The 23,357-nt window shown below is 46.7% G+C and overlaps 1 protein-coding gene across 1 annotated transcript in view; it reads left to right on the forward strand.

The window, feature by feature from the left end:
- SNX1 (sorting nexin 1) overlaps positions 1-22,856 on the forward strand; it is a 32,158-nt gene extending 9,302 nt beyond the window's left edge. The window contains exons 2-15 of the mRNA XM_067556019.1: positions 2,455-2,557; positions 3,752-3,888; positions 5,537-5,603; positions 7,117-7,160; positions 9,999-10,140; positions 11,194-11,272; positions 12,708-12,783; positions 14,657-14,770; positions 14,979-15,072; positions 15,921-16,126; positions 18,721-18,864; positions 19,668-19,748; positions 20,677-20,748; positions 21,371-22,856. Of these exons, the coding sequence (XP_067412120.1) occupies positions 2,455-2,557; positions 3,752-3,888; positions 5,537-5,603; positions 7,117-7,160; positions 9,999-10,140; positions 11,194-11,272; positions 12,708-12,783; positions 14,657-14,770; positions 14,979-15,072; positions 15,921-16,126; positions 18,721-18,864; positions 19,668-19,748; positions 20,677-20,748; positions 21,371-21,421 (1,410 nt within the window). The 3' untranslated portion in view covers positions 21,422-22,856. The remainder of the gene's footprint in view (positions 1-2,454; positions 2,558-3,751; positions 3,889-5,536; positions 5,604-7,116; positions 7,161-9,998; positions 10,141-11,193; positions 11,273-12,707; positions 12,784-14,656; positions 14,771-14,978; positions 15,073-15,920; positions 16,127-18,720; positions 18,865-19,667; positions 19,749-20,676; positions 20,749-21,370) is intronic.
- Positions 22,857-23,357: the final 501 nt, after the last annotated feature.

Here is a 23,357-nt window from a genome sequence, read left to right on the forward strand (position 1 = left end):
CTAGGAGTCACGTGAGTACGTGTGAATCTCAGCTTTCATGTACTATGTGTCTAGCCTTCATGTTTGCAAAGCAGAGCACAATATGAGCAATGTGACAGCCATCAGACAGATGTATTTTTTTAATAGGAACTTTGTGCTATGACCAAACTCCCTTAAGTCTGCAAACAGGAAGGGAGGGAGAGCTTACTGTTAAATGAATGCAGTATCTTAATGTGAGCTTGCTAGGAAACAGTCTCTTCTATGGAACTGCAACAGCACTTCGCACCTGCTAGAGAAGCACCTGCTAGAGAAGAACAGGAGGGATACAACGGAATCCAAATTGCAGCATGCAACAAAGATACCCACCCCAGTGCTAGCCTGGAATGCAGTCAGCTAGGTTTATCTCTCAGCAACCAGTAAATGCCCTGTAGGGAACAGCCTGACATGTGGCTGGGGAATGGAGAGTTCTCAGCTAGCTGGATTTCACTGCTTGGGGTAGACTTTAGAGGCTATTATTTCACAGCTGGAGTTTGAGGATAGTATATCCTTGTCCTTTCTCTTCCCTTCCGACTCTCTCTCCTCCAGTTTAAAACTCTAGAGATGATTCTGTAATTCTTACTGGCCCATTGAGTTGGATGGAGATATGTGAAGACAGACTTCCCTATGGTGGAAGTAGAGGGCTATTTTTGCCTGCTGATGTAACTGGCTACTTAATATGCTGGCTTCCCTGAGCAGACTTTATCTGCTTTAGGCCACTCCAAGTTGCCCAGTCACTGTCTCTTGCCTATTGAGCAGCCTGCTCAAATGGCAGTATTCTGTGTGCTGTGGGTAGAGAAGCCCTGCAGACTCATTCTTCTCTGAATCATGGGGTTGGATTGGCTGTGTTGACAGCTCAGTTTTATCTGACACTGGAAAGTGCAGGCAGGGGTGGGGGGCTGGGGCTTTCAGAAAAAACTAGCTCCCTGGATTTCAAAAGGAACATTATACAGAGTGACATATGTGCCTTGTGTTAGGGCTTCGTGTCAGCTTCAAGAGCACGTACTGTGCAGTGCATGACTTTGACGTGAAATCTCTAAGCACTCAGATGGAAATTTGACAGTGCAGCCTTGTCTCTGCCTTTGTAGAATTGTTCTAGGAGGCGACCTTGTATAGGACAGATTACTGGCTCGCTGGTACAGATCTGGCTTCAAACCACCCCCAGTGAGCTGGGGATCCATTTCCATTCCCTGAACAATCCTTTTTCTTTGTATATCAGCCTGGGGTTGGTATGATGGGATAGAAACCAACTTGTCTGAAAACATCATGCTGCTTGCTTCACACCCTGGCCTTTCCTGCATTTCAGGAAATTATCCATTAGTGGTAGCAACACTGAGATTGCTAATGTAGGCACCTGTGCTCAAGCTGCCATGATCCTGACCACTAGGTCGGCCAGTTCAGAGCATAGTCAGTTGACTGTATAGAAGTGAAAATACTAGAATGTCACCATTGCTACCAGTGGATTTGCCTGGCATGGAATTATAGGTTCTTCCTTTCCCAGTGTATGCCAAGTCCTATGCTGAGCAGTGCATGGTGCATTTTAAACTCTGGCCCTATCCATACTACCTTTGAAACAGCACTAGTCATGTCTGTGTAAATAGCTGTCTGCACAGTGAATAGGATGAGCAGTGCCTTCCTGGGCTCTGTTATCAGCAGTGCTACTGTTATAGCAGGGGTTGTCACTGTGAATATCCATCCTTGCTGATCAGGAAAATATGCTAGAATCTTACTTGCAGCAACCATTTTTAACACCTGATAGCATTGCTGTTCTAGCTGCAGTGCAGATAGGGTGACAGAGCTGAGGAAGAAGTGGAAAGGATCTGAGCAAATTTAATCTCCCTCTGCAACTCCTCCTAATAGAGCAAGAACAAAATCCATGATCAAAACTGGTTCTAAATTGAATGGTCATAAGGTAGGGGTTCAGGAAGTACCTGGAACTGCTGTGCTTTGCAGTGTTGATTGCCTGTGCAGTTCCTTACACAGATCCTTTTCCTCCATTACTTTGAGTGCTTCCTTCCCTTGAGATCTAGAATCCTTACAGGCTTTAATGCACTTCTGTCAGCCCATTTCTAAATCGGATTAGCAGTGATGTGGCCCAGCATAACCCTTCATGTAGCAGAAACAGCAGAGTGACAGCTGTGTGAAATCAAACCGCATCTTCTGAGTCAAGTGGTGTGGGTAGGGATGGGGTTGGCCTTAGGGAAAATGGCACCCGTGGCAAACTTGTATTTTGGCACCACTGACCCCCGTTGTCCCAAGCTCCCTTCTGTGGCCTCAAGCCTCAGGCCCACTCCTTGCCTCTTGACCATAGCGCCCTGGATGGCAGCCCACCTGTAAGACCAGCCCTGGTTGGGGAATAGGGGAGGAAGGCATGGCTGGGAACTGAAACATCCATCTTCTTCGCAGGTGTAAGTGATCTGTCTGCCATTCTGCTTTCAGAGCAAGCCCCTGTCACCCAAGAGAGAGTCTCCTCTCCCAGTGAGTAGCAGCTCCAAAGAAAATGGGGTTCGTGTGGAACAGGATGATCAGGACCTATTTGCGGGTAAGCTTCCATGCTCTGTGTGTTTAACAAAACTCAGACTTTTCCAAGTGGGGTGAGAGGCAACTGCAGCTACTAGCTAGGAGTTAAATACTGCAGGAGGCTTGTTAAGTATCCAGGGGATGAGAGGGATCAGTGGTCAGGCTGGCATCTGTGCCTTACATACATCTGCTGATCTTTCTCGGAAAACAGAAGCAGTAACAAGCTCTCCTGGTCTCTTGAAGAAAGCTGGGAGGAGGTTCCATAGCACTACTTTAGAGGGACAGCTCTAAGCCTCGGTGGAAAAACTACTTACCCGGGGAAGCCTAAATACCAAACCCTAAAGAATGTAAGCTTTGTGAGCTGCTGCAGGGTCCTTGTTCCTGCTCCCGCCACAGTTGAACTTAGACTCCCCAACCAACAGCAGAGTGAAAGCAACTCTCTGGTCCACTTAAACTGTTGCTGTTCAGAGCCCTGTAAGGTCAGTGAAGTGGACGGTATAGCTGCTTGTAGACGTCCCAAGCAGCCGTGATGGCACTAGAGCTGTTCGTTGGGGAGGTGGCGCCAAAAGTGACAGAGGTCCTCAGTTCCTCGCAGCAGCTGGGAGGTTGGGATTGTAGAAGGCACTTCCCTTTCCAGTGGCTGGCATAAGGGCTACAGACTGCACAGAAGAGTGTGCCAAAGCAGTCTCCATGGAGAGCATCCTGGTAGGAATCTCAGAACTACTGCTCCACTAGTAGCAGGGAATGAACTAGTAGCAGGGAGGAGGCCAGGAGCAGGTGCCATTCAAGAATCTATTACACGGTTTCAGCCGCTCTTGCTATTCCCCTCCATATACAGCCAAGCGGAGGGGATTATGCTTCTGTTTCTAGCACAAGGTAAGAACTGGTGCCCTGGCCAGTATGAGATTTAAAGAGTTCACTGGACTGATGGCTTGGCCACTCTCTCTAAAAAGTGTCAGAGGAGATTAAAAGTTGAATGCCAAAACTCTACAAGGGGATAGCACCAATGGAAGCCAAGCACTAGGTGTGTAGGATTCAGGAGAAACGTCCTTTGAGAGGGTGACACTGTCAAATACCTCTGTGTGTAACTCCTTGAGATTGGGGGAGTACAGTACTGCCCAGAACAACACTTCTACTATTTTCTCTGGAACAAGGTGACTGTCAGATTTGAAAATCTGCTGAGTCTCCCTTGGTGGTGAACCTTGTCCTTTTGCAGATGCCACAGTGGAGCTGTCTCTGGACAGTACACAAAACAACCAGAAGAAGGAACCGGTCAAGGTGATTAGCCCTGCCCCTCCTCTAGAAGTAGCAGCAAGCTCCTCTTCCAAACACCAGCTGAAGACTTATGAGGAGGTGAGAACTGCTACTTACATGCTGATCATCTGTCAAATTCACTTCTGCCAGTCTGGGACTGGAATCAGAAGGTAGTGGTCTGCACGTTATCGAAGGGGGAACACCAATCCTGTGTGGTGCAACCAGCGTAACTTCAAGGAGGCTCAGATTTCCTTGAACTTAATTCCCCTCTTGCCTGTGTGATGACAGCACCTGCTGGCTGAGAGCAGGATGTTGCTAAAAACCTCTGCCAGGGTGGGATGTGGCGGTCACTTCAGTGACAAAGGTCAGCCTGAGTGAGTGACTGGGCTCTGCACTCCTGCCCCTTATGGAAGTTTATTGCTGCTGCCAGATGACCACTTCTGATGCTGCAATACTGTATCAATAAATAGCCGCTTGTCATCGCATCAGCACAGATGCACCAGTGCCCCTTCGTGGGGCACCTCCACAGGTACTGGGCCTCAGGCCTTTACCTCTCCTGGGGTAGAGTTCTGCAATGTGTGGACTCTCTGGTCAGGGCCTGTTACAGCCTCCTGGTAACAACTGGGAGAGGCCTGCCTGAGTTGCTCTTCGAGGGCTTGTCTGCATATATCTGCAGAAAGACAAACTGCTTCTTAATTTCCCCAGAAGGTTACGTGGTGCTCAGAAGTGGCCTTAAAGTAAGAGACCTGCATGCACATTCCATGGCAGACAGTATGACTACCTCTTTCCACTAGCAATTTGCCTTCCTAAACAGAAAGGTGAACTGTTTTCCCACCAGCTTTAACACTGAGTGTTCTTGCATCTGCAGTGTGTAGGCGGGATCTCTTTCTGTCCATCTTGCAGCGAGGGTCTGGCTATAAATACAGGCCAAATGAAGTACCTCCAGAGTGCTGTGGCAGAAGACCTTGAATTTAGGCAGAGGAAGCAATGGGAGAGCCCTTTAGCTTGGGAAGGGGTCTCTGAATCTTAAGTGCCACTTCAGTGTTATCCTCTGTACCTAAAGGGGAAAGGAGTGTAGCATCAGCTAGGGATGCTGCTCTTAACCAATAAGCAGCCTCCTTTTGCTGCTTAGACTGAAGCACTCTGAGGACTAGATTTGGAGCCCTGCTCCATCTAGCCACTTGTGTGTTTCTCCTGTGACATAAGTGTCATGCTGGTTTAAGCAGCTGCCTGAAGATTCCTGTGGGGTAATCCACAGGTGGCAGACCTGGTGTAGCTGGCTCTCCGCTGTCCTCTATGCCAGCCTGTGGTGTAGGGGATATGGTGGAAATGCTGCTCCAGTTTAGCTACCTCAGGCGGTGAAATGGTTTCTTGGGGCCACACACAGCCAGTTGCAATGCACTGCAGTCTTCAGGCTACTCTCTCATTTTCCACAAGATCAGAGGAGTGAAATGGTATCAAAGCTGCCTTTTGGTCCCTGGATCCCTCACTGGGCACAGGGATTAGAGGGATGGGATGAATCTGTACTTGTGGCTTTGTTTCTGGAACCAGTCTGCAAGCCCAACACTACACTCCTGTCAGTGTGCTGTACACGGCACAACAGCTCATCCCTGCCCTTTGGAACTTGTAAGCTGAACACCAAATAAGCTTGTCTGAATATATGATGACTTTGCATGGTTTGAGGCAGGCTGAAACCTTTATCTTGGATTGAACTGACTTGCTATGTGTGCTCTCCTCTCCCAAACAGCTGGAGGAAGAGGAACAGGAGGACAAGTTTGAGCTGACTGTGGGAGTGAGTGACCCGGAAAAAATTGGTGAGTCTGTGTACAATGTACAGTGCATGGAAGCGAAGTGGAATATAGGAGAAGTAGAGCTTAGCAGGATGTTATGCAGCCAGTCCACAATCTTCCCTCCTAAATACACGGCCAAGTCTCCTCCTGTCTATTCCCAAAATGTCTCTATCTCTTCAGTTGGCTTTCTGAAGCCATCTCTTCGGGTGGCTCGTTCTGGAGACTCCTTTGCACCTACCAACTTGAGCCCTTTAGCAAATGCATGTGGGAAGGATCTCTGCACCTTTGGACTGAGATCTAGATGGAGGAAACAATGTGACCCAAATAGAACTCTTAAGTAGACTTAAATACTTGCTACAAGGGGAATGGAAGGGTTTATGCATTGAGACCAAGTTAAAGGTCCAGTATCTTCGGTCTGTCAGCAGTACCTCAAGCAGAAAAGGAAGCTGCTGGTCTTACCTTGCATAGTGTTGTTGGTAATGGCAGTTGTAGCAGGAAAACCCTGAATGCAGGAGCCTCAGCTGGCAACTTGACAGGGAATAGGCTTGCCTGAGTACTTCCCTCAACTGTTGATAGTCTGATCTAACTGCAGCACATCTTCTAGCTTTATTGTAACAAGGATGCCTGCCTGCCTGCCAGCCAACAGATGGCTGCCTAGATAGGCATTGTCTGCTAGAGAGACTGATGGTTTAGGGCATAAGGAATAAAACCCTAAGAGGCAGTGATGACAGAGTTTCTAGGACTCACTGCACCCAAAGAATGGTTCTGAGAGTCAGCATCAAGCCTGACAACACCCTGATTTTAGCCAGCACACTGATCTCCTGCATTGGTGGCTTATTCTGTTGGCATCAGTAGCTGTTATCTACTAAATTGGCGAGGTTAGGAGCCTGAACACAGATCTTGACCCATTCACCAATCAGGCGTCTCTAAAGCAATTATTGCCACAAGAAGGAAGGGTGTGGAAGCAATTCTCTCATGCTGAACGCTGTAGACAGAGACCCTTAGCTTGTCTAGAAGAAAGTGAAGTCTCTGTTCTAATACTTTGGCTATGATGGGATCTTTGAAAAGGCAAATCACATGTAACTATGGGGTAGGTTAGCAACTAGCTTCCTTCTAAATAGGCTGCCTCCTGTTCCATACAGCCACTGAATTGTTCACCCTTAAACAGCTGTATGGAACTAGACCAAATGTTGGCAGTGCAACAATTAATCAATTCAGTGTCCAGCTCACTTCTTTAGGAAGTACAAAGAGGGCAGCATTCAGCAGCCAGATCTGTTGTCTAATAGCTAACTGGCATGAATCCAGCAGTTCCTATAATGGGAGTTGCAGCACACCTTTCAGCAGATTGAAGCATGGCATGTACATGGTCAGTGGGCTGACAGAGCCCAAACAGCTGTCCAGAAGTTCTAAATGCAGCAGGCTGGAACTCTGTAGCCCCTTCCTGGAATAGGGGTGGCATACATGCCAAGCATCAGTAGGAAGTAAGTTATAGATTGTCTGGAGAACTAATATCTTTGCTTTCTTGGCCTTTCTGTAGGGGATGGCATGAATGCATATGTAGCCTACAAAGTCTCAACCCAGGTATGTGTAACCAGAGAAGAAGCCCCTGTCTCCCCGGGGATTTCACTAACACTCTCTTCACTCTCCAATTGCTGAGACGTGTAAATCAGTTCAACTAAAATGTGGGATCGTTCCCCACCAAATGTGAAGTTTAAGCAATCTGCTTCATAGGTCAGACTTCTGCTGCTTTGCATATTGTCCCCAAACTACAGTAGCTTCGTGTTCCTCGGTCTCCTTCTGAAACCCCTTAGTAGCCTGGCAAAACAATGTGCTGAAGACCTGAAATCCTAACTGGGTCAGTTTCCATGGGCCCTCTAGGACTGACTCCTTGCTCCCTTTTGGACAATGAAGGCTGTCTAGCTACTCTTGTGCTCTTTGGTTTTATAGAGGAGAACTCATGTGTCTCTGGTGAAATCTCTCCTTGAATAAGAATGTTGGACACCAGTTCTACGTGGAATAATAAGGGAGGCTTTACTGTTGATTGGCAGGAAGCCAGTTCCAAGAGCCTGTTGGGAATGAGTTCTGTCCATAAACCTAGTCTAAACATTACCTCCTTTCAAGAGACTCTGAAATCCAAGCTAGGGATATTTAAAATCTTCTTCTCTCAGTCCTGCCTGCAACCTCTATAAGCTAATAGGAGTTATACCTGGCCTGTACAGGAATAGGAGCTCTCTGGGGGAGGAGAACCCCAGGCTACCAGGAATGGTGTCGTAGCACAGTAGGTGGCCTTCCCTCAGTCAGCGATGACCCCATGGCTCAGTTAGTTAGAAGGGAACCTTCAGACTGGGGTTGCCACTTCCAGATGAAAAACTGAGGCGCTCTGCTCACTTGATGCTGAAAATCCACTGCCCTTTCCCTGTTCTCGTTGAGGCCTTAACCCCAGGGTATGAACTACTCCGGTTAACTCCAGGTTAGTTGACCACACCTAATGCTGAAAATCTCTGGCTACAGAACCTTAAGTGAGCTGAAGCTCACAAAAGCTTATGCCTGCTGAAATTAAATGTGTTAGTCTTTAAAGTGCTACAGAATTCTCGTTGTTTTTGCTGTATACAGACTAACACGGCTACCCCTCTGGAACTGTCCCACCTGAAACATCTATGGTGCTGTTGAGTTGAGTGCTTCACAAACTGAATGAGTCTATGCCCCAAAGTTCGCGATCTGAAATCACTCGAGATGTGACTGTCATGAACAAGTCCTGGCAGTGACTACTATACTGGCTTGGACACATCAACTAGTCCTGCTTCCTTTTTGTGGCTTAGCAACTGGAAGAATGATTTAAAACAAAGGCCTGCTAGGCACTGGTTATCATGATGACTTCAGGCAGGCTATCCCCCAAGCCTGCCATCCCTGCTGAGTTACTGTCACCTCTCAACCAATTACTGCATTCTCCACATAATTCTCCTAGCTAAGCCTTAAGATTTGTGTTCTACATCTGTTCTTGAGGAATGGCAAGACAATATATCTTTCTGCAGTTCTTTGGCTGAGATCAGTGACCATGGGCAGACTGCAGTCTCGTTACACTAAAAATAACTTGCTGACCGGTAGGGGGAAACTACTTCCTGCCATGAATGCAGTGTCTCTTCCCAAATTGAATGTGCCCACTTCTTGACTTTATAGCCAAGGCTAATGAAATGCTGCACAAATTGTAGGACACACTGGTGACATTTGCATCTTCCTCCTTCTGTAAGGGGATGTTATGCTCTGGTAACACTCGTAACTTGCTGTTGCTCAGTTAACTACCTAAAAGCTACAGTAGTGGGGTCCCTTCTCTTTCCACTGGCATTGACCTGCACATGCCATGTAAATAGTTTGGCAAAGCTGACTGAGAGTGAAGATGAGTCTGTAGATCATAATTAGTGACCAGTAATGCTCACTGTCAAGAGATCCAATTGTCCTAGATGCTCCAGAGGTAAAACCAGTCCCTGCTCTGAGGGGCTTTCAGTTGGAGACAAGCTGCACATGTGATGGCAGCCATCTTGCGTGGCGCCAGAAACCTCGTGCTCTAAACCTGAATCTCTCCAGCTTGAGATGGAGAGCTAGGCTTTCAAATGGAGATGCCCATCCTCTGTATTTAGCACCGAGGAGATGCACATGCACTGACCAGTGGGTGAGAGAATGAGACCAATCGATGTGCTTACTGTATCCATTACTCTGTAATGACACTTCTGCTGCCTGCCCTGCAGGCTTACAATTCCATCTGTCTTAACTGGTTATGTTTAATACTGAAAAATTGTTACTATAATAAAGAACTTGCCAAGTCAGCAGTCACTGTACCATGGGTCTGCTCAAAGCCATTCACCCTTGTCATTCCTCAATCTGTCATGTACAGCAACAAAACTCTCAAGCCCTCCGCTTGTGCATCCCAGCAGCTTGGACTTGCTGTTTCCATCTCCCCGTGTGTTGCTTGTCAAGATTTGCATTGTAAGCTCTCTGAAGAAGTACTGGGCAAATTTCTAGAGCTCTATAAATGGCTCTAAAGGCTACTAGGAGCTCACTGGCAAAACTTATGTCATGAAACTTAATGCAACTAAAGAACTATCCTGTCCTCCAGATGGTCTCGTCGTCTAACTAGCAGCGTTCAGTTTTGATACTTAGAGTTATGACTCTTTGGTAACGGTTTCTTTTTGGTCTTGCTTGAGTACAGAGGCTCAAGCTTGCCAAAATGAGCTAATGTAGATTGAGTTGAACTTTTTATGGTGGGAAGGGGGAGGCTGCTCTTGTAGGAAGAAAACTGCCCTTTTCTGGCTTACACACTCACTGGGGAGGGTGAAATGCTAGCTGAACATCCTGTGAAAGAGTTGTTGGCTAGATCAGATGCACAGTATTAAGTCTTATTTGACTATTGTCTTTTTCCTGCAGACCAGTTTACCTATGTTCAGAAGCAAGCAGTTCTCTGTGAAAAGGAGATTCAGTGACTTCTTGGGTCTGTATGAGAAGCTATCAGAGAAACACTCTCAGAATGGATTCATAGTCCCACCACCTCCAGAAAAGAGCTTAATAGGTGAGGGTGGTGTCCAGAAACTCTGCTGCCAGTCAATGCAATTAATTCTAATCTTGAGATGAGCTGTTAGCTTTCCATAAATATGCCAGTGCACTGAGTTTACTGGCAGGCATGTTCTCTTGAACTGTAAAACTGAGAGAGACTGCAGAATATTAGTGGAAAAACAGATCTCGAGTTTGTAAGAGTATTTGTCACAGAAACTGGATTCAGAGTAATGGTCATCCTGCTAAGAGGTAGTCATAACTGTCTGGTCAAGTGCACCAACTTCAATGGGAATTTGCTAATCTGTCTGTTGGTTTGGAGAAGCTATTAACAAATAACTTCTGACAAACCTAAAGTGATCTCTTGGAGCAGTTTGTGAACAGCCTGGCAAACACTTGAATAAATCACTTAATTATTCATTTAGCCATAGCTGCTACCATCTCTGTGTACAGAGTACCACGTTACGTGTACTTGAACTTAGAACATCATCACTGACTTGCTTTTCACTTCAGGTTCCAGATTGGTTATCCCACCCTCAAAACCTGCCCAGGCTTGTTCCACCTCATTCCATGCATATGGCATCGCTCCGTGTGGCTTGGTCTACACTTACCTCCACGATTCAGCAGCACTCGACAGGAGTTACACAAAGTACACAACTTGCGTAACTCCCGTCGACTTCTGTGCTTCTTTTCTGCGCACCATCTTCATTGCACTGCGCTGCAGTGATACGCCACTTGCAGGGGTGGATTAATAATGTAGACTTCAGGATCGACTGAGCAGGACTTCACTGACTGCTCAGTTGATCCAGAGAAGTTGATCTGATGGCGGCGACTTTGCCGCTGTCCATGTAGACATAGCCTGTATCTGCTTATCTAACCGCATCCACTGGTCCCTTCCCAGCCTGGCTGCTGTTGGTACAGGATCCTCTTGCTGCCTCCTGTCTGAAACAGCTTTCCTCGATCTACCATGTTTTTCACCTTTAGCTGAAGCCTTTCTCCCCTGCTGTTACCTCAAACTCTCTCTTGCTTTGAAAGTGCCTAATGCTATTAAAATAAGTGTCTCCTGTTCCAGGAATGACCAAAGTGAAAGTTGGGAAAGAAGACTCTTCCTCTGCAGAGTTTCTAGAGAAGAGACGGGCTGCTCTAGAAAGGTATGGACCATTACCTCTGAGATGCTGCCCTCGAGACAGCTGGAACTGGGAACACCTGAACAAACAGATTTAGAGGGGAAGCCTTGAAGGAAGGGTCAGGGAGACTTCTGAATATGGGCATAGACTTGCAAAGCTCACTGACCTAAATGGGAATCAGCTCAAACTTCTGCCTGGGTTTTTAATGCATCTTAGAATGACTAGTGAAAGATAAAACCACTTCAGACAACTGTGTTCACCTCTTATTACAAGAGAACATGTCTGTGCAGACAGGTGCTAGTTTTCAAAGGGCACTAGTTCCATGTAGGTACGAAGTCCGTGTGACTTTACTAAAGTTATTTAAAAACAGAAGACTCCACTCTTTTGTGTGTGTGTGTGTGTGTGTGTGTGTGTGTGTGTGTGTGTGTGTGTGTGTGTTAAAAAAAAAAAAAAAACCAAAACAAAAAAAAAACACACCCCTAAAATAGTAAATTAGTGCACACCAGACTTACAAACCGAGCAGGGTTGGGGTAGGGAACAATTCATAATGAAACTTACACCTTCCTTGTTAGGTGGCAGGGAAAGTGGGTGTTAGGCCTCATCTGAATGGAGGATTCAAGTGCAGCAAGCTGGACTGTAAATCTGCAGTGCACTCCATACTAACTGCCGGCATGGACCCTGCTATTATGCACTAAAAGCTCCCTAATGCACTTTGAACTACTCCCATTTGAAATGTTCCCTAGGGAGTCCATTGTGTGCAGTAGCAGGGTTCACATGGCCAGTTAGTGCACAGCATTGGTAGGCCGCCATAGGTTTACAGCCCAGCTTGCCATGCACTAACTGTCTAGACAAACTCTTAATCTTGCTAAAGGTGGCCTCTGATCTCTTTGCCACATGCAGATTGACTCCTAGAGTTCAAAACTGTGGTGCAGCTCAATCTTCTGAAGTTTGGGAATATCAGGAACACCTGTCTTCTGAAGGGATATGATGGATTCTTTATGCTCAATCCTTAAGTCAAGATTGGTGTCTGTAAATGATCTACTCTAGCTCTACCACAATTATGGGCTAGATGGAGGAATTGTGTAACCAGACACAGAATTTCACCACATGAGTCGAGGCTAGATTGTAATGGTCCCTTCTGTGTGTAATCCGTAAGGAACAGATCTGTGGGAGGAAACAGCTGGCTTGCTGGTTCTGTCTTCATGGCTTAATTGTATTTTACCAGTTCTTTTGTAACCTACTGTGCTGTACTGCTGAGCTGATATTGTGCAGACTTCACTTCATTGAGAGAGGCTTTTTATAATCATAGTCATAGAATATTAGGGTTGGAAGGAACCTCAGGAGGTATCTAGTCCAACCCCCTGCTCAAAGCCTAGTAATGCCATGTAGTGATAGAGCCAAAGGAGAAAAGTCTCTGGATAGACCAAATGACTTGCTTATGAATGCATTCTTACTCTAGGTACCTTCAGAGAATAGTCAACCATCCAACCATGCTGCAGGACCCTGAAGTCAGGGAGTTCTTGGAAAAAGAAGAGGTTAGTATAGCGAATGCATATATGCAGCTGCAGATGTTGTGGAAATGCAGAAAGACAACCTCAGCACATTGTTTAAGAGGATTCAAATTAAACCACACACCAGAATTAGTTTAATTTGTAAGTAACGTTCACTGTTCAGACATAACCTTCTAAATCTTTCACTTCAGTGTCAAAGCTATCGACATGTCTGTCTTTTCACCTACTCTGCATAGATAAGAGCTCTTAATGTATAGTAATGGCAAGACTCAAATGCCTTTAACTTCTAGCAAAGCAAAGGGGGAAGATGTCTAATTGTATGGTGAAATCAAACATCTAGGACTTGGGTGATCAGAAACCTGTCTGGCTGCCACTGACTGACCTTGAGCAGAGTCTTTTCAGAGGCTGATCTGAGTGCTCTGCAAAGGCTTTAGGGCAGCTAGTTCTGAGTTGCTGGAAAAGATGTCTTCATAAGATAGTGGGTAGTCCTGGTCCTTTGAAAACATGCAGGCATGAGATCCAAGCTGTCTGGGTGCTTGGGCTTCACCTGAGTGCCCAGTGCTGGCCAAAGTCAAATCAACAGGCTCTCTAATCTCTAACTGTGAAATGCAGAAGAAATCTGGGGTGGCTGGGAGCCTATGTCTCACTCCACTTTACTGCAGTGTCTTTTGGCTCATAAGTCTAAGTTCTCATCTAGTTGAAGTGACTCAGTGGGGCTCCACGCTTCTTCCTGTGCCATTGTGCTCCGTTCACAGCTAAGTCTCTGCTGTCCCAGCAAACTTGCCCTAAGATTTGAGTCAAGCTGTGTTTTCTTGTCCCATCAAGTGACCTATCCATTGCACATGCATTTTTATGTAGGAGGATGCCCCAGTGTAACCAACTGATCTAATGAACAACTGATGCATGAGCAATAAAATCCTGCTCAATATTGGCTGTTTTGGCCCTGTAGGACCAATGGGAATAAACTTCTTTAAATTAAACAATGATGCCACACATGGAAGTAGAACTGTTCATAGTAGAACCACCTTCTAAACTGTACATGGATAGTTCCTTAGTAACGCTGACTATTCCAGACTCTTGCTGGCTTCCCAGACCTGAAGAAGAGCTCTGTGTAGCTCCAAAAGCTTCTCTCCCCAACCAACGTTGGTCCAATAAAAGATATTACCCCACCCACTTGAGTCTCCAATATCCTGCGACCAACATTGATACCACACTGCATATGACATATGCCAGACTCAGGCAATAATTTACTCCTGAGCTCACTTCTGAGGGTGGGATTGACAGAGGTAATCTGGCCAACCAACATGTAGTTAACTTAAGATGGAGTGCTATTACAATACTAAATTTGAGTTTCAAATGAGCATGCCAGCCATAGCAGAGTTTCCTAATGATGACACTACAATGTGCAGGGGGATTTAGCTTGTATTCAAAGATAGTAAAGCTCTTGCTTCTGTCAACTGTGCAGACAGTAAATCTTCAGACATCCCCTGATGCCCCAAGTATGCCTCCTGGTTCTAGGAGATCCACTCTAGAGCATTTAAACTATGGTGAGTGAGTGACCTAGGAAACAGCTCTCTGTAGTTCAAGCTATGTGACCAGAAAACATGGTAGCAAGTGCAAATTACTTTTTCTAAGATACAGGCAACACATGCCATTTAAATAGCCTTGGCCACTTATCCAGAACTAGTCTTCTGAAGTGCACTGACTCTGTTCCCTACCAATCATCCCAATGAAAGGGAAACTACAGTTATCATGGATCCAGTCAAATGGATCCCATAACCTAATAGCACTCCTTTGCAGTATCTCTACAGTATGGTCCTGTTACGCTGAAATCGAAGTAACCCAGAATTCAGTCCCTATAGCGAACAACCAAAGAGTATTTTTGATCTCTCTACAGCTTCCACGAGCAATAGGCACCCAGACACTGAGTGGAGCAGGTATACTAAAGATGTTCAACAAAGCCACTGATGCAGTCAGCAAAATGACCATCAAGATGAATGAATCAGACATCGTAAGTATTCAGTGGCATTTCTCCTTGGGAAGCCTCTGCCTGTCCCTTTGACTTTGACATTATCCTCTGGGCTGTGGGGTGTAAGAGCTCCAAAGAGGGAAAACCGCTTGGTCAAGACCCAAATGTAACCTTGCAACTGTTCATTCAGTCCTCGTTCATACCCTAAGAACGTGTGAACTCTCCTCAATTGTGGATTTGTCCATTTCAGTGGTTTGAGGAGAAACTTCAGGAAGTGGAGTGTGAGGAGCAGCGCCTACGGAAGCTACATGCTGTTGTAGAAACACTAGTCAACCACAGGAAAGGTAACAGGTTCTGTCTGTCTCAGTAGAACTTGCAGCTTGAACTGTAGATGCTGCTGAGCTTTGACTTTGTGTAAGGGTTGAGATGTTAGCACAACACTGGTGAGCAGATTTCAAATCTGTCCCACTAGGACCTGCTCTGTACCATGATGCTTCTATGCTAGAGTTACCTTTGCTAATACCATGATGTCCCTGTTGTCTGAAGTGGGGAGGAATACAGAGCTGGAAGGGGTGGGGGAATACTTCTGTTCTGTAGAATCTCCTGATTGGGAGGCAGGATGTGCAGCAGAGAAGGGGCAGAATCAGTGAGGTTAAATAGTGTCCTGATCAGGATTCAGAGGCCGCTGCAGTAATTGAATAAACTCCAATTCCAGCTTCCCCTCTGACTCCTAAGAAGCTGTTCACTCTGCTGCTTTTCATTGTGAACTCTCTAAAAGGCAACTATATGCAGTGGGGAGCAGCAATTTTACTATCTTCACATACAGCTACACAAAAACACCTATGAGCTGCCTGGAATCTGCACTTCTAGTGTGCCTGTCCTCCACTTTATTTCTCTGCCAGCTTATCCTCTCCTGCTACTAGCTACCATCCCCTAACCCTTCTCCCTCAAAGCTACAAGAGGCAGCTGATTCCTGCTGTGGGATATCTGGCTTTTTTTTCAGCTGACCACATAGTGGTCAGGAAACTCTAATTTAGTTACCGATACCATTGCCAGGAAGTGATCTTTAGCCTTCTCTCCCCCACCGCCCATGCTCTGTGGGTTAATCTTTCTAGTTGGGCTGTCACTTTATTGGTCACTTTGAGTGCTCTGCAGTCAGCTATATTTACCCTCTTTTCATTCCATCCACTAGAGTTAGTACTGAATACAGCACAGTTTGCAAAGAGTTTGGCCATGCTAGGGAGTTCAGAGGACAACACAGCCCTGTCCCGGGCACTCTCCCAGCTGGCTGAGGTGGAAGAGAAGATAGAACAGCTGCACCAGGAACAGGCCAACAATGACTTCTTCCTCCTGGCCGAGCTCCTGAGTGACTACGTTCGCCTTCTCTCAGTTGTAAGGGTAAGCAATCCTCACATCCTGTCCATAGCAGGCAAACCTTCCGCATCTCACAAGAGTGGGCCAGGGCTGGCCAGAACATGGCCCTTGGAGTTGCCACAAGCCAGGAAGTGGCCACCTTCATTCTTAAGGTGGAGGTGCAGGTCTAGACTAAAGGTTCCAGCATGACGTGCAAACAGCATGTAGGATCAAGATGCTGCACTATCTGAGCCTGTTAAGTCTGGCTGCATTTCATCCTGGAACCTAGAGTCTGTGCTGTTGCTCCATATTACAGATGAGGAAACTCTGTTCTACTTGAGTTTATGTAAACCAGGTGTAGCGCCCATAACGTTGTCACCATGGCTCTTGGTTGGGCAAGATGAGACAGGCCTGCAGGAAGTTTGTGCTGCCTGTGCCTGATAAGCTGACCTGGTAAATGTTCTTCATGGGCCAATCTTAGCTCTTCTAGAATTCTTCCCTCTGACCCATGTCAGAGGCCATGCACCTGGCCTTAGGATGCATTACAAATTGGTACAAAGAACTAAGTCCCAGGGTAGCTGGGAGCCCAGGAAAGGGATTGTCTTCATTAGTCACTGGTACAGACCATGGGAGCCCAGGTGACATCTGTGGCTCATCTCATTTGAAAGATTTCCTTTTCTTGCTGCTGTTCTAAGTTTCTCACTTCCATTTATGCCATTTGTCCAATCTTTGCAAACTGTTTTAAATTGCTACTTCCAGCCTCACCTTGATGGTGTCATACACTGCATTGGAGTCCAGAGAGGAAGGATGGGTTGGTGAGGAGGGTGTTAGCCTGAGCCTTGGAAAACCTGGGTCCTAATATGTGCTCTGCTGGAGCACGTGAGACTTTGTGCAAGTCACGTATTGTGTGTCTGCTACAGTTCCCCATATAGTGCATGCTTAAGAGGAAATTGTGGGGATAAATGCACACCGAGTCAGGCACTCAGATCCTACTGCCTGTATAAGTTCTTAAACTGTAGCCTAGGCTCTAGCAGTGTTGTAGGAAACATGCACAGACTTTTTTCTGTTGAGGGAAATTCCAGCAGAAAGGGTCTGGGTTTCTACACCTTTGTTTCCTCCAAGCTTGTCTTTGTCCTTCAGTGTCTGAAATGCTCTTTGCCTTTTGGCAAGGCAAAGCATCTGTCTCCCGCACTCTGAAATGGGTGCTCATCCCCACTCCTGACCAAAGAAGGGGAGACTTATCTGTTCACAGGCAGCTCTTGCAGATTGTGTTCTACCAAACATACCATTCAAAGATATGGCCAACACTTTCTAACCCATGTTACAGATCAGTACTTGAATAGCCAAAGTTTGAAATGCGGATTTCCCATAAATCCTACCGAAAATAATGGAAGCTGCAGGTACTTGGCACTTTTGAAAATTAAGCATTTAACTCCAACCCCCTGGATTTAGAGGTGCTGGCTGAGTCCTGGGACTGCTAATCTGTGAAGCCTGAAAGATACTGGGGCAAGGGGTCTGCAGGGAAGAATAGCCTGTCCCAGTCACTTACATGTGCCCTTACTGCATGGGATTAGCACCTGACTCTTGTGATTAGAAGTGTCACTTGTGACTGGCAAAGCTCATGGAAAAGCTACATCTGGAAAGGGGCATGTACCTTAGTCTTTGAAGCTGTGCTAGCCTTTTTCTAGTCTCAAAAGTGGAGACTAGCTCAGCTCCGTTGGAACACTTTGGTCGCTCTGGGTAGCATTGGTAACAGTGCGGGGGACATCTGAACAGGTGGTATCCAGTCACCTTGAGTTCTCCCGGTCTCCTCTTGTAGCAGATTCAGGCTTGCCCAATTGCCTTGCTCAGTTTGCAAAGTGATTCTAAGGTCTGAATGGAGGGTAAGAGGGAGAAATGGGGACTCTGAAAAGCTTTCTTCATTGTATCACCACCCTGCAGATCAGTGACCTGTCCTGGCATGTTCATTTGCACTGTCCCTACTTTAACAGATCAGTTGATGTGGCCTTGGGATTTTTCTGATCCCAAAGACAAGATATGTTGCCTGAAGCACCAGAAGCCTCTGGCATTACCAGGCAGTGTGGTTGTTCCTTCAGACAGTCTGAAACGCCAAGTTACAGAACTCAGAAAGGGCAGGTTGCACCCGCTGACATTCTGCAACATGTAGCCACAGCCTTCAATTCAGAGACTCTTCAAAAGAAAGGTCTTAAAACATGTCTGGCTAACTCTAGAGAGGATACAGAAAATCTCCCAGCTCTCAAATGGTCCTTGGGATTACTAGCTCCAAAAGCAGCTTGGTGGGTGACAGTCACTAGAGCCACAGTGGACACCCTGAAGGAAGGTCCTCTTAGACTCCTGGAAGTCAGTCAATCATCGGTAATGTACACTGTGCCCTGACCATGCCAGAGGCAGGGGGCAGTGTTCTGTCAGATGCAGAGCAACGAAACACCCTCCTAGCAGAGGCTGGAGCAGGCCAGTGGAGGGATTGGCACAGTAGCATAGTATCACTCTTATACAGACCACCCTGACTGTGTAATGAACTGCTTTAATGCTGTGGCCATCCCCTCATACAGATGCATTGAAAGGGGCTTTGAGGGCAAACTGCTAGTCTAATGTTCTGTCTGCTCCGCCGCTGGTAGGGTGCCTTTGACCAGCGCATGAAGACCTGGCAGCGTTGGCAGGATGCTCAGACCATGTTGCAAAAGAAGCGGGAGACTGAGGCCAGGCTGCTGTGGGCCAACAAACCTGACAAGCTACAGCAGGCCAAAGAGGAGATCTCCGAGGTGAGGAACTTTTTGCTGGGTATGGGAAGGCAAGTTGTCTCAAACCAGGGCCCCAGCCAAGCAAGCCTTGGTGCAGTGTCTCTCGCTGTGCAATTGCCTTGGTTTGATGGCTGCAAAACCAGTACAATGACCTTTCTCCTCTGCATGCCATCCCAACAAGCCCAGGTGCAAAGTATCACTGTACAGTAACTCTAAATAAAAGGGACAGGGCTGTTCTGTAGACCAGACAGTGGCTTTGCTTCCACCCCAGTGGTGCCTGAGTTGCATAGCCTGAGTCTAGGAGCTAGGACTTCCGGTCAGCTGAAGGGATGAGTGTCTGGCTAGTGACAAGTATTTTGCCTCTCTTCGTATAAGACACAAGGCTGGTTTAAACAGAGGCCAGTGAGTGCAAGACTTGGTAGAAATGTTCCCTCAGTGGGACCTCTCCAGTGCTCCATGTCAGATGCACATTGCTCCTCCAGACTTGGTTCTGACAGCCATCTTCCAGCTTGATGGTGTGGTACACTACCCGACAAGAGTTGGATTATGTGGCGCAGTGGCTGTGCTGCCTACTGGTAGTAAGCTGACCTGATGGACAAAGGGGATATACATCCTGGGGATCTCTGCTGTAATAGCTCAGCAAGAGCCCGATTGTTCCCCACGCTGAAGTCAGCCAGGAATCTCCCTTGAGGTTATCTGCAGGGAGTTGTAGGCAGTTCGCTGCAGTGAATGTACTGGAAGAGGAAGTGAATGTTGTAATCCAGATGGAATCTGCCCTGTCCTGGGAGTTTGAAGAAATAACATGACCTGTCCACTCCTTGCAGTGGGAGTCTCGTGTGACACAGTACGAACGGGACTTCGAGCGGATTTCTGCCGTGGTCCGCAAGGAAGTGATACGGTTTCAGGTACGGTGGATCCCAGTCCTTCCTGCAGTGTGTGCATAGCCAAACCTGGCAGATCGCTCCCATCAGGCATTCCTTTCCACTTTCAGATGGGCCTCATGGGCTGCCCTAACCACTGCTACTGAGATGGCTAATGGTGGGGTGGGTAGGAGGGAATTCTACCGAGCTCTTCCCTGCTTTTCCCAGATACTGTCCCCTCTGGATTCAGTGAGGACTATAAAACTGGACAACCCAGCCTGACTGGGCAAAAACTTCTGCTTCTCTCATCTTTGCCTATGGCTAACATGCAGAGTAACAAAGAAAGCTTTTGTCTCTATTCTGCTCTGGTGTCCACTCAGATACAGATTCAGGCCAACATACACACCCCCAGCAGCTTATTGCAGGCAACTTGAGGTAGCTCCTTCAGGCCACTGACAGGAGTGCTGACATCTTCCCAGTTGCTTCTAATCAGATTCATCTGTAGCCAGTAGCCAAGATCTTAAAGCTGCTATAGGACCACAGTGCAACCTGTTGGATCTTCTAGAGCAGATCTGTTTGTTGCATAGAATGTGCATGATATAGCCACTAGGTGGCCAAATTAGGAATCCAAAATGAAAACTTCCAGAGGGGTAGCCGTGTCAGTCTGTATACAGCAAAAACAAAGTCCTGTAGCACTTTAAAGAACAAATTTAATTTCTGCAGGCATAAGCTTTTGTGGGCTGTAACTCACTTCATCACTTGCATCTGACGAAGTGAGTTACAGACCACGAAAGCTTATGCCTGCAGAAATTAAATTTGTTAGTCTTTAAAGTGCTACAGGACTCTCTTTGTTTTTTAAAATGAAAACTGTGTAAGCAAAAACCAAGCTTTTCCTGTGTCTTGACTGCTCCAGCAGGAGACAAACCACACTAGGTACGGGAGGCTGAATTAATTATGGTCTTGTCTCTTGCAGAAAGAGAAATCAAAGGACTTCAGAAACCATGTGACTAAATACCTTGAGACGCTCTTAAACTCTCAGCAGCAGGTGAGACTCCCTGACCCGCAGCTCATAAATCCCTCAGCTTGTTTGTTCCTGACGTCTGGGATAAGTCCAGTCAAATGTAGGATGACATGTATTGGGTTACACCTGGCAAAGTAAAGTCTAGCACGTGACAACATCCACTAGACTCCTATTTAGTTCATGTGCAATGCAGCATAGGCTGCCCTGGCAAGCCAGAGACTTACCCAGCCCCAGAATGGCAGACAAGTGGTCCGGCTCCTGTGCAGAGATGTGTGGTGTTGCCATTTTAGATAACAATGTCCCATCAGAGGCTAAGCTAAACATGGAAATTTGTATCCCATAGTGATGATACAAGCAGCAGGAAATGCAGCAGTTAAGCAAGGCTACTTAATAACAAGCCAGATCATTCCTACATCCAGAGATCTGCCTGTCCAACTGCCCGGGTCAGTCAGAATGAGCAAGGATCGGTGTACCTAGTGATCTAATGGGGGCAGATTCCTCTGTAGACAGTATAGCTGTTCCCACCTTGTAGAGGGAATGGGCCTTATTCTTAAGCCACTAGCCTCCAACTGGGAGCTTGTCTTACCCGGTGACTGGCAGCATGCCTGCTTATTGCTTTCCTTTTGTCTCCTTGTGGTCTCTGCAGCTGGTGAAGTACTGGGAGGCATTCTTACCTGAGGCGAAGGCCATCTCATAACCGGACCAAGTGAACCAGAACACACCTGAACTCACTCTGCCTTTTTATACACTATACCTCTTCGCCTTCTACAGACAGACCCAAACTGAATGCATCCTGTCAAGCTGTTCGAGATTTAACCTCCAAATGAGCAGCATGCCCAGACAGTAACTCTTCTAACTGTATTTTTGATTTAGCTTCATATATATTTTCTTAATGGAGAGACTAGTTTCCTGCTTTCAGCCAAGACCTACAGTAGGTGGTGAGTGTGGGGAGAGGGCTAATGATGTGTATATAAATAAAATGTATATTTTTCAGGCTGGGCTCTAGGACCTGGGAATAATGGGTTTTTCTGTTACTCCCGCAGTGCCATGAAGATTATGTAATAAAATATTTAAAAATCAGGACAAACCAGCTAATTCTTGTCTCTGCTGAGTAGGTGCCACATGGCAGGAGGTGGGAGGTCTTGCCAAACAAAGCTGAAGTTTATCACAAATGGCTTGTTTGGAGGACATTTTGGGAAGCTGAAAACCCAGTTTCTCAATTAAAACAAACGGGAAGATCTGGAGTGGAAATCAATGTCCCTTCAAACTCTCACTCCCTGGGCTAGCAACACTAATCAGTGCTAGTAGAGATTTTAACTGCTCAATGGGGTAACTGACTTTCCATCTCTGCCAGGCAGCATCTCCACCTTCTAACCCTCCTTGGCTTCCTCCTGACTTGGGAGGGGGGGGCTCTGTGAGAAGGGACTCTAGAGGAAAATCCTGGTCATTTCCGTTCCCCACCCTGAAGCTTAGTGTCCACTATGCTCTGCATTGAGCAATGGATCTTGGTTCTCCTGTGTCTTCCACCTGCTCCCTTATTATCACTCTCAGTAGTGCCAGCCCTGAGCATTCAAAAATGAGTTGGGCCACAGCCTGTATGGCTCTCAAGTGTTTTTAAAAAAAAGAAAAGAAAAGAAAAGCCTCAACATGGATCTCTGCTCTCACTTAGCTGTGTTTGACTCGTGTAGCTGCATGAGTCCAGGAGCTGACACTGTAAAACACCACATACCACAGGCACTTGACAAAACCACAGGTTGAGAATGCTTGTGCCTCTTGGTCATGAGCTGTGTTGTGGGGAAGCAAGTTTCCCTCCCTCTACAGACTCTGACTCCACAGCCCAGAGAGTTGTAGCACTGTCTGTATCCACTGGTTCTAGTCCTATGCTTCAGCCTCCTGATGCTAACTAACCTTGTCTTAAATATGGAGGTTTGCCAAAGATGATTCTTGATCATTTGTCTTTACGGTCCTTTTCTCTGCACAACATAGGGATCTGAGAAGGACTTGGCTGCACGGTAACTGGCAAGTGTTCCTGTAACTGCTTTCAGTATTCCAACCTCAGTAAGGAATTGGGCTGTTAAAGTTTAATACAGCTTAGTTCTGCTAGAAGCTGCTTTCTGTGGGCTTTGAGTCAGTGTAGCATGGCACATACAGGCTCCTAGCAACAGTCAGTGCAGGGCCATCCCCTCTCCTTAGTTTAGCAGCTTCAATGTAAGCTGTTGAGGCACTTGAGCAGTAAGAAGGCAAAGCACAAGCAGGGCACTTGCACTCTCAGCATGGCACCTGCTAGACCAGTTTACTTAATTTGCCTAATGCCACATCATGGTGGCATTTTTCTGGGTTCAGTGTCAATTGTGGAAAGCTGCAGTGTCTTTACAGCGCCACTCAACTCACACCTGATACCAGTCCTCCCCTGAACAAAGTGTGAGTGGAAAGTCAACAGAAACAGCCATTTCCTCACAGTGAACTAGCCATTGCCCCTAGGGAGGAGGTTAGTGCCCAAAGAAGGGGTAGGGCTGCCAGCTGGTCATGGGCTCCACAAGGATCCTAGCTGCAGTACTAGAGTAGGCCCTTCCACTCTCCTGTGGGGCCATCTTCACCCAGGGCCTGTCAGAACATTAGCTGTGCTCCGGCTC

The sequence above is a fragment of the Emydura macquarii genome, unplaced genomic scaffold, assembly GCF_026122565.2.
Source record: "Emydura macquarii macquarii isolate MOO-44397 ecotype Brisbane River unplaced genomic scaffold, CSIRO-AGI_Emac_v2 contig_1644, whole genome shotgun sequence".
Taxonomy (NCBI): domain Eukaryota; kingdom Metazoa; phylum Chordata; order Testudines; family Chelidae; genus Emydura; species Emydura macquarii.